This window comes from Eurypyga helias, unplaced genomic scaffold (genome assembly GCF_000690775.1).
Source record: "Eurypyga helias isolate BGI_N326 unplaced genomic scaffold, ASM69077v1 scaffold31816, whole genome shotgun sequence".
Lineage (NCBI taxonomy): Eukaryota > Metazoa > Chordata > Aves > Eurypygiformes > Eurypygidae > Eurypyga > Eurypyga helias.
Genome location: NW_010256544.1, coordinates 16,625 through 26,865, shown reverse-complemented (window position 1 = coordinate 26,865; position 10,241 = coordinate 16,625). Strand labels below are relative to the sequence as shown.

The window sequence follows — 10,241 nt, the reverse complement described above, 5'->3', positions numbered from 1 at the left end:
TCAGCCCGGGGCTGGAGGGAGGTGGCAGGCCTGGCTGTGGGCCAGAGATGCATACTTCCTCCAGCTGCCTGGCTCTGCTGTGGTTTCCTCCACCCTAGCACATTTGGGAGAAGCTCACTAGTCCCAAACAAACAACTGCTTTTTGTCCAGATGGTTGTACTGGTCCCTGAAAACTCCCCAGGCTCTGAGTCGCCTTGGCATGGTAGAGCTGCGGGGAGTCTCTGCGGGGCAAGGGCTCTGGGTTGTGCCTGCAAGGGCAGCCTCAGCACCACAGTGCGGGTGGAGCATCATGGACTGTTTTGCGATGGACCTGCCATCCCCGAGGGCTTTGCCCCAGCAGGCCCAGGCTGTGCCTTTTGCCAGGAGCAGGGTGTCTTTGGCTGAGCTGTCCGCAGCGTGGCGGGCACCAGTTCATCCCACGGGGCTGCCCCGCAGGAGCGGGTACTCCTCGTCCGGCGGTGCCGGGGATTTGCCTCATTTCCAGCCATATGGTCCTTGGAGTGCCTTACTGCTTCAGCCTCACCGTCCATCCTTTGAACATATTCCTTATCCCCTGATCTAATAGCCGGCTCTCCTGTGTCTTCCAGGAAAGCTATTGCCAAGTCCAGCCTCCAGCACATGGTAGCCCAGCCAAACCCTGCGCTAGCCCTGAGGAGCGACTCGGAGAGGCAGATACGCAGCACTGTGGACTGGAGTGTAAGTTGTAGTGTGTTTTTCTGGGTGTTGCATGGAATGGGCTCCCAGACAAGAAACAGCAGGCTCTTCCCAGGCTGAGGCTTCCCAGGTGACTTTGGCTTTGACACATTTATGGCTTCCAACGTTGCCACCAGCTGGTGCCAGCGTCTGTGCTTGATGCTGCAAGGAGGGGCTCCGCAGGCACAGGTGGTTCCTGGGAGGATGGCATAGCTACTCCACTGCCAGGTCTTCTGCTCCTGGCAGCCAAGGTCTTCTGGTGGCTGGGGCCAAGCAGCAGGAGCAAGCCCCTGCTCCTTTGCAGGCAAAGCCTAGCAGGTTTTACACCGTACCCTGAGGTCATAGAACAGAAGCTGTTTTGGGAGAGCCCCCTGCATTGAATTTGTCCCAGTGCCTTCTCTCAGGGAGTGATGGAAGCAGCTTCACTGTGCAGGACACTGCAACTGGCCACCTTGGGGGTGGTTTCCTGGGGCCATGGGTTCATGGCCAACAGCTTCATGAGGTTTCCTCTGTCCAGGTGTCAGCCCTGGTTGTTCTGTGCGTCTTACCTCCTGGCCTAAACCTAGCTCCAAAACCTCCCACCCCCCAGCATTGTTCAGTATCTTGTCTCTCACACAAAGCATTTTAGTGGCTTGGGCTCTCAGAGAAACGTGTTGTCTTGTGCCTTTCAGGAGACTGCGGTCTATGGGGAGCACATCTGGTTTGAGACCAATGTCTCTGGGGACTTCTGCTATGTCGGGGAGCAGAACTGCATGGCAAAGCTGCTGGTGAGTTGCCTGGGGTCACCTGCTTCCCCGTCGAGGGCCGCAGATGCTAGGAATGCTGCCACCGAGCTGGGAGACCACCTTACTGCCGCTGATGGGGAATATGCAGGGGGTTGGGGGGCTGCCGAGGCTGGGAGTGTATTCCTCCTACCTCTGCATGCTGGAGGGCTGCCTCCCTAATTGCTGCCAGCGCTGATGCTCAGTTTGCAATGGGAACCTGATGCAGGGTTACTGCTCTCCTGGAGGTGGTAGGATGATATTCCAGGGAAAGGCTGTTGGGATCCCATACCCTTAGATCTCTGACTCCAAGACCTTTCAATAGAGGCGAAAATGAGCAATGAAGGCCCAGGCCTACTGCCTCCTGACCCTGCAGGCAGCACTGATCTTACGGGGTTGCTGCAGTCCTCCCTCCTGGCTTGCAGGCTCAGTCCTGCTTGTGGGCACGGAGCACTGATGCTGTTCTGTGCCTGCCCGTGGGGCTTACCGTGGGAACCCTGCAGATGCCTCCCAGACCAGCTTCCATGGTGCTCTCAGGCTCTGTCAAAGAGGTCAAGGACTGCAGGACAGCACAGCGGGACAGCACCTCCCTGCTTTGCCCCAGGCTTGAAAGCATCTGCTCTAGGCACATGCTTAGATCCCTTCACTGGCAAGGAGTCTAGATTGCCTCTAACTTTCCTATACAACTTGTTCTGCATCCTGAAATATGTGAAGGAGATGTGATGGGAGACTGAGCTTGCCAGCCTCTGAACACTGCTATTCACATACATGTCTTTCCTCTTCTTTTTTCATCCTCCAGCAAAAACCTCTCTCCAGGCGTAAGTGTGCAGCCTGCAAGATTGTGGTGCATACACCCTGCATCGAGCAGCTGGAGAAAGTGAGTAGAGCCTGCTAAGCCCTCTCTGTGCCTCTGAGTGCTGTGACAGCCTTTTCCTGGGCAGCTCTTCCTCTTGGGTAGTGAAACACAAGAAGATTGAGGAACTGCAGTGTGTCATTGCAAAGTGGGGTCTTCTGAGGAGACAATGCCAGAAGGAGCATTTAGTGACACAGTTGGGACCCCAGGCCCCATTTTGTTGAGTAATGCAGATATGTGAGGGGTTTCACAGCAAGCACTGATGCGAGACCTTATAGCACACTCCAGTACCTGAAGGGGCCTACAAGGAAACTGGGAGGAGGCTGTTTACAAGGGTATGTAGTGACAGGACAAGGGGTAAGGGGTTTAAACTGAAAGTGGGGAGGAAAATCTAAAGATTGTACATCAGTAAGAAGTTCTTCCTGGGGAGGGTGGTGAGGCACTGGAACAGGTTGCCCAGAGAAGCTGTGGATGCCCCATCCCTGGCAGTGTTCAAGGCCAGGCTGGATGAGGCTTTGAGCAACCTGGTCTAGTGGAAGGTGTCCCCGCCCACGGCAGGGGGGTTGGAACTAGATGGGCTTTGAGGTCTCTTCCAACCCAAACCGTTCTATGTTTCTATGATTCTATCTCCAGAGGCTCTGGGCCTGCCGTCAAGTAAACTGTAGTAGGTTTCCTTCAGATATGGTGGTGTTACTGATTCCTCTCATGTGTGTTCAATCTACAGATAAATTTCCGCTGCAAACCTTCCTTCAGGGAGTCAGGATCCCGGAATGTACGGGAGGTGAGAGATGTGCCTTAGGCATGGCCCACATCTGCCCCTCCCTCCTTCCCTTTCCATTTTGGTGGCAAAGCCATCAGATGCTGCCAGCCCGTTGCTCATCGGAGTGCAGGCATCCTTCTGCCTCCTGGCTCCAAGGGGTTGGCGCACTGAAAGGGATGTTTCTTTGCAAGGTGGCAGCACAGACTGGGGTTGAGGAGCGAGGAGCTCGCAGGCAGCAAATGCAGAGCATCTGCTGGTTTGCATGTCCTAAAGCTTCTGCATCCACATGGGGGGAACCTGCGAACAGTGTTTTCTGGGAGCGTTTTTTCCTCTTTGTGCTGGTCCCCAAGCAGAGGAGGCTCTGACAAACAGCAGTTCCCCACGCCTCCCACAGTTTGGAAGGGAACAGTCTGGGCTCATTTCTGGCTTTATCACTCAGCCCTGACCCGGGTGCCACAGGTAGCAGGGGAAGATGCCTGCAGTGGTGCTGTCAGACCCCTTTAGCCCATGTTTTAATGTCCCTCCTGGGGCCTGTCTGCTGAGCTGCGCAGGTGCAAACACCTTTCAGCCTTCACACTTCACCCTGTGGCCCCAACATAGCCCTTGCAGTGCTCTAGGGTGGGTCTGGTTGGCTCAGTCACAGGCCGTTTGGTGACACAACTGCTGCTCCCACCCCGGGTTTGTGCTGGCACAGCAGACGCAGCAGGGGAAAGGTACTCAAACACAGGGCTGCCTGCTCAGAAATGCCAGTGTGACGTGGTGAGGTGAAGCTTTCAGTATCACTTTAAACCTTCCTTTCTCCATTTACTTCTCCTGCTGTGCCTCCTTCCCATATCACTCTTAGCCCAGCTCCCTTATTTTTCCTTCACTTACGTTTTGTGCTCTGGTGACAACTCTCTGCCTCCGCTCACTCTTCTATTTGCCTCCTCTCCAACCTCTACTAATTTTCTCACCCTCCCCTTTCCTGGTTTTCCTCCTTTTTCTCACAAATCCTGCTTTTCCATCCTGTCTTTCTAATACTCTCAGTTCCTCCAAGGGCTCTTCCCTCCTGTTTCCCTAATTAAGGTGCTCTTCTGGCCTTTGTGCTACCAAGAATCCCCTTCAGGGTCAGTCCTTACCCTAGATGTGCCTGCTGGGAGCCAGAGCCGAGCTCAGGGCATAGCTCTGCTTCCACTGGGTTAATGTCTGCTCAGGGTGACAGGACTCTTTGTCCTCTCCTGTGTGCTGCACTCAGAGCAGGCAATGCTGGAACTGACCCAGATATCCTGCCAGTTTCTGCTTCTGTCATCACCATGATCCCAAAAGCTGTCAGGAGCAGCATCTTGGGCCCTACCACGCAAGGCTTTGAACTCACACTCCCTCATCCCTCTTTGCTGCCCTCTCTGCAATGCCATTCTCAGTCCAGGGCTGGAAGAGGAGGGCGGGATATAGAAGATGTGGTACTTCATTGCAGAACTTCTGCACGGTTGTCATCTGGCCCTGTGGACATCTGGGCAGAGGCGTTAAGGGAGATGTGATTTATGGCCACAGTAGTGCTCTGTGCTGCTGCCTGCCCCCTCTCCACTGGGTTTGCTCTGTGTGATTCTCAGTCTTCAGGTTCCCTCCCCTCCTTCCTGTGATTGCTGTTTTTAATTCACCCTTCTCTGGGCACCTTCATTTGGCCTCTTGTCCCCCAGTTCTTTAACTTTGCCTTCTCTGAGAGGGTTGGGGCTGGTGCCGTGGGCAGTGGGCTTGCTGCAAGAACAGAGGTCCTGGCTGGCCTGGGTTCATTCCTCCTGCCTGTTACTGCATTCCCTCACACACTAGGCCTTCATTCCCTTTTGGTTTTGTTTTTTTTTTTTCTTTCTTTTTTCTTTTTCCGTTAGCCCATCGTTGTCCGGCATCACTGGGTACACCGGAGGCGGCAGGAAGGGAAATGCCGGCAGTGTGGCAAGGTGAGAGGGAATATTGGGTGTTTTTTCTCAGCCTGAAGGAAAGCTAAGGTCAAACCAGAGACAGGAACAGGGCTGGGTAGCAGAGACACCCCATCATTCCTGTTTGGCAGCAGCCTACAGCAAAAGCAAGACGCGTGCCCTGTTTTGCACAGTGGAGCACTACGTAAGTGCTTCCCACATAGAGTTGTTCTCCCCCTGGGCCAAATCAATTCTTGGGGGGGGACTGTGTTCCTGACATGCTTTCCTTGAGCAACAGGGACACCGCTGCAGAGCGCAGTGGCCTTCCTGGTGCCACAGTGGTGGCTGGGACTATCTGACAGGGATCCAGAGGGCACGCTCTCTGTGTTAACGTCACTCTTAATGGTGGGAAAGTCCTGTTGGATGGTAGAAAGCTGCAAGGGAATTCCCTAAGCTTCTTATCCTTTCCTCCACAGGGTTTTCAGCAGAAGTTTGCCTTCCACAGTAAAGAGATTGTAGCCATCAGCTGTTCTTGGTGCAAACAAGCGGTGAGCAAAGCCCCCATTGAACGTCTGACCAGCCTGTTCTGCCCTGGTGATCTCTGCTTTCTGCTGGGACTTCTCAGGCTGCTTCTCTGCAGCCTGCCCTTAATGGCTTCTCTTACTGGGAGAGCCTGTACTGTGGTAGCTGCGAGCTCCTATGAGAAACTTTCTCCTCATTGCTTTCCCATGACAAAATTCCTGCACCATTTCCTCCAGCGCTCCCTACACTGACATGGAGGAGCTGGGACGAGGAGAAAGTGGCTGATCCCAGCAAACAGAGCAGATAAGTTTTCTCTCCGTCTTCTTTCTCCTTCCACAGTATCACAGCAAAGTGTCGTGTTTCATGCTGCAACACATTGAAGAGCCCTGCTCACTGGGGGCTCATGCTGCTGTCGTCGTTCCTCCCACCTGGATTCTGCGGGTCCGTCGGCCCCAGGTAAGTCACCTCAGCTCTTGTAGCTCTTTCACCACTCCTGCTTGCCTGGCAGCTCCTCACAGAGTTATTGGTTTGCTTCTTTTCTCTCTAGAATCCACTGAAATCCAGTAAGAAGAAGAAGAGGACATCATTCAAGCGGAAATCCAGCAAAAAGGGGGCTGAGGTAAGAGATGGGGGGACACGAATGTCCTTGTCATGGAAAGATGGAGGGACTGGGTAGTGAGGAGCAGCACTGGAAAACAAGGAGGCTTTTCTCTTTCTGTGCTGAGGTTAAGGAGGGTGAGGTGGAGGGATGGTGCCTGCTGGCAGAGCAAATCCCAGCTAAAAGGTTTACGGGGTGGCTGGGACATTCTCTTCCTCCCACTCCTGACCTGCATGATGTTAGGGCTTAGCTGGAGGTGGGAGTTTGCATTTTCCCAGATTTTTTGAAGGACTTGCGGTGTCTTTTGCAGGAAGGGAGGTGGAAACCCTTTGTCATCAAGCCCATGCCAGCTCCTCTCATGAAGCCCTTGCTGGTGTTTGTGAATCCCAAGAGTGGTGGGAATCAGGTATGGCCTTGTCCTACATCTCCCTGAGAAGGCAGCTCTGCAAGGGCACTGCCATTTGGCCACTGAGGTCCCATCATAGTTTTGGTGATGTTACAGCTGCAGAAGAGGCAACGCAACACCCACAATGCCAGTTTGCTGCTCAGCAATTCCCACCTAGGCCAGGCTTTGCCTGAGTCCTCCCAGAACGACATTGTCTTAGCCTGGCCCTAGGACCAGGTGCCGCCTTCTGACATCCACTGGGAACTCCCTGTTACCCAAAATCTTTTTTTCTCCCTATAGGGAGCCAAGATCATCCAGTCTTTCATGTGGTATCTCAACCCACGTCAAGTTTTCGACCTCAGCCAGGGTGGACCCAAGGAGGCGTGAGTACTGATGGGGGCAGGACACTTCTCACTCCCATCCCTGCCCCAGAGATTCCTCCCCAGAGCTCTTCCCATGGCTGGCTGAGGCCTGATACTCATAGCTCCCTTTTGCAAAGGGATCTCAAACAAGTCCATGCTTTGACATGCTTCTCTAGGATACTTTGGGTATCCTAGAGAAACCCAGTCAGTGTTTCCTGAGAGAAGCTGGTCTAATCTTAAGGGTAGTGGCGAAGAGATCAGCTGTGGGGTGAGGTTCCCAGACCTAGTTTCTTATGTTCAATTCATGTTGCATGAGTCTCCTCTGCTTGCTGCATTTCGGTCTATCTTGTGTGCACGCAGACTCTGGACACCCCACTTTTCCTCTGCAAGCGCTGGTGAAGCCAAAGTTACTGTGGCCTTGCCCACTGCTGTGAAGTGCTGTGGCGATGGGGAGGGGGATGCACATATGGCTTCGTGCTCTGTGAGGGCAGGGACCCCTGGAGCTGGTGCCTAACACCTTCAGTGCCTCTTCCCTCCTTACCCTCCCTGTTCCTTGCAGGCTGGAGCTGTACCGCAAGGTCCACAACCTCCGGATCCTGGCGTGTGGGGGAGACGGCACGGTGAGTGCCCCAGCCCCTTCGTGCCTGTGGTGCACTTTGCCCCAGGCCTTTCCAGTTCTGGCAGCAGCTCTCCTGGCCATAATCCAGAACGGGGTGAAATGTGCGCACGGTGCCCGTGGTACCGCTGCTGGTACTGGGGGCCCCTCGTGCACTGCTCCAGGGAGTGCTGCTCTGTGGCATGCTTGGGTTTATAGCCCTTTTTGGGGCCACTGTCCTCACTGGGGTTACTGGTATCTCCTGCAGCACTTGTTTGGAGCATTAAGACCTTATAACACCTTCCAGTTCCTGAAGGGGCCTACAAGGAAACTGGGAGGAAGCTTTTTACAAGGGCATGTAGTGACAGGACAAGGGGTAAGGGGTTTAAACTGAAAGTGGGGAGGTTTAGATTGGATATCAGGAAGGAGTTATTCACAGAGAGGGTGGTGAGGCACTGGAACAGGTTGCCCAGAGAAGCTGTGGATGCCCCATCCCTGGCAGTGTTCAAGGCCAGTCTGGATGAGGCTTTGAGCAACCTGGTCTAGTGGAAGGTGTCCCCATGGCAGGGGGGTTGGAACTAGATGATCTTTAAGGTCCCTTCCAACCCAAACCATTCTATGATTAAAGAATGTGAATAGCCTCAGCGGTGGCTAAGGGGACCCTGTCTTTGCCCCTTTGCCATCGCTAGTGACTCATGTCACCTCCACCTGCCTGCCAGTCCCTGAAATAATCAACTGTTTCCTTGCGCTCTCTTGCTTGAGCAGGTGGGCTGGATACTCTCCATTCTGGACCAGTTACGCCTCAACCCACCTCCTCCTGTGGCCATCCTACCTTTGGGAACAGGGAACGATTTGGCCAGGACGCTGAACTGGGGTGGGGTAAGTGATGGGCACAAAACCCTGCTGCTGACAGAGTGGGGGTGAGGGCTCTGACTCTGGTTCCAGACACATGGGTGGGGACTTGCATGGGCTGGGTGTTTCAACTTTCCCTGGATACAGAGCAACAGGTAAGTGCCATTTGGATTTTACTGTTCTTCTGACATTTGAATTACTCTGCAATAGAGTGTCATCTATTAGGACATTAACAGAAACAATTATTATTTCCAATTTTGCGGAATTTTAGAAGGAAGATGCATTCTTTCAAATCTGAAATCTCACATTGTAGAATCGATCTTTTCCACATCTTTTGCTCTGGGATGTCTTCTCAAAGCCCCCTCTCTCTGGGGCATCTCTGTGGGAGACGGGTAGGAGACTCACCGAGTCCTGCTTTTCACCAGGGTTACACAGATGAGCCTCTGTCCAAGATCCTGTCACACGTGGAAGATGGGAACATTGTGCAGCTCGATCGCTGGAACCTCCATGTGGAGCCAAACCCTGATGCAAACCCTGAGGAAAAGGATGAGGCAGCCACTGAGAAGGTGGGACACCTCCTCTCCATGTTCTTTCCCTGCACTGGGGGTCTGCGTTCTCCTTCTCCCACTGGCTTAGGCAGCCCCAGCACTTGGGCCTGCAGTGTTGGGTTGGCATTTCTGTGCTCCGAATTCTGCTCCTCATGGCTCTGACCCATGGCACTCATGCCAAGGCATGTAGAGGTCAGAACTACATGTCTGCCAGAGGTTTTTAGCCACCACTTGCAACACCCTCTGATTCTGTTTCTTTAGCAGAAACATGGGTGATTGCAGGTATCTTGGAGAGCAGTGTGTCCCCTTGAGCCACGTCCCTTACCCCTAGGAGCCAAGGTCCATCATCTGAGGCTGGTGACCCTTGTATTTTCCAGGGGGGGAAGGCAAGCCTCTGCTTCCTTGGCCTCGTGAGCACAGAGCACGGCTCCGCTTTAGCCTGATCTTGTTCTTGCTGTGGCCACACGCTGGCAGCCTCATCCTTGTTCCTCCTTTCCATTTCAGCTCCCCTTGGATGTCTTTAATAACTATTTCAGCCTTGGCTTTGATGCGCGGGTGACACTGGAGTTCCATGAATCCCGAGGTACGGGGTGGGTAGTAGGGCTGGGGCAGGGTCTGTGGTGATGAGGTGCCACAGAGATGGGCCCGTAAAATGCTCCTCGGGAAAGCGGACAAGAGGATTGCCCCCAGGGACAGGGCTGGAGTAGAAACCTGAGGAGCAAGTTGGGGGGGCAGAGGGGTGCCTGCACGGGAAGAGGGCTGGGGGCTGTCTCCTGGCTGAGGCTGGCTGGAGAGCCATGTCTGGGGATAGCTGGCAAGTGATGTATTTCCATGTGCAGGCCAATGACCTGGGCTTTTTTCTCCTTTCCCTAGAGGCCAACCCAGAAAAGTTCAACAGCCGGTTTTGGAATAAAATGTTCTACGCTGGGGTGAGTGTGTGTGGGGTATCTGGGCATGCCTTCATAGCAGCCTTAGCATCAGCTGGAGCACAGGCATGGGCCCAGCTCCTGTCTGCACCCTCAACTCACTCATCCAAGGGCCTTTACGTGCACCCAAACTGAGCCCCCCCGCCGCGAAGCTGGAGAGGTGCCGGTGGAAGGCTGCAGCCCTGGGAGTCGCAGCTCCTCTTTGGCTGTGAGCGGTGCTGGTGGTACAGCTTGCTCTCTGGCCTGTGGTACGGTTGCTGTCTTGATCTCCTGCCACTATTGTTCTTGTTCTCCGGCTCACGGATGGTCACCCAGGCAGGACCTCCCCGGAGCTGTCCCCCCTGCAGAGGAACGGGAAGCCTTTCCATGGACTCCCCACACAACTTTGGTGTTTTATTTTATAACTTGGGCCAGTTGCCCTGGCTAATTATGCCACCCTCCTGTATGTCACCTCTAGAGCTTTGTTTCTCTGTGTCGTCTTTGTTTGTCCATCC

The 10,241-nt window shown here is 54.1% G+C and overlaps 1 protein-coding gene across 1 annotated transcript in view; it reads left to right on the top strand.

Moving 5' to 3' along the window:
• Window positions 1-587: 587 nt before the first annotated feature.
• Window positions 588-10,241, top strand: part of DGKZ (diacylglycerol kinase, zeta) — a gene marked incomplete at its 5' end in the record, with an annotated part of 21,636 nt that continues 11,982 nt past the window's right edge. The window contains 15 exons of the mRNA XM_010153700.1: window positions 588-696; window positions 1,365-1,460; window positions 2,254-2,331; window positions 3,032-3,088; window positions 4,933-5,001; window positions 5,436-5,507; window positions 5,821-5,937; window positions 6,029-6,100; window positions 6,390-6,485; window positions 6,765-6,847; window positions 7,386-7,446; window positions 8,187-8,300; window positions 8,699-8,839; window positions 9,326-9,404; window positions 9,695-9,750. Coding sequence (XP_010152002.1) covers window positions 588-696; window positions 1,365-1,460; window positions 2,254-2,331; window positions 3,032-3,088; window positions 4,933-5,001; window positions 5,436-5,507; window positions 5,821-5,937; window positions 6,029-6,100; window positions 6,390-6,485; window positions 6,765-6,847; window positions 7,386-7,446; window positions 8,187-8,300; window positions 8,699-8,839; window positions 9,326-9,404; window positions 9,695-9,750 — 1,300 coding nt within the window. The remainder of the gene's footprint in view (window positions 697-1,364; window positions 1,461-2,253; window positions 2,332-3,031; window positions 3,089-4,932; window positions 5,002-5,435; window positions 5,508-5,820; window positions 5,938-6,028; window positions 6,101-6,389; window positions 6,486-6,764; window positions 6,848-7,385; window positions 7,447-8,186; window positions 8,301-8,698; window positions 8,840-9,325; window positions 9,405-9,694; window positions 9,751-10,241) is intronic.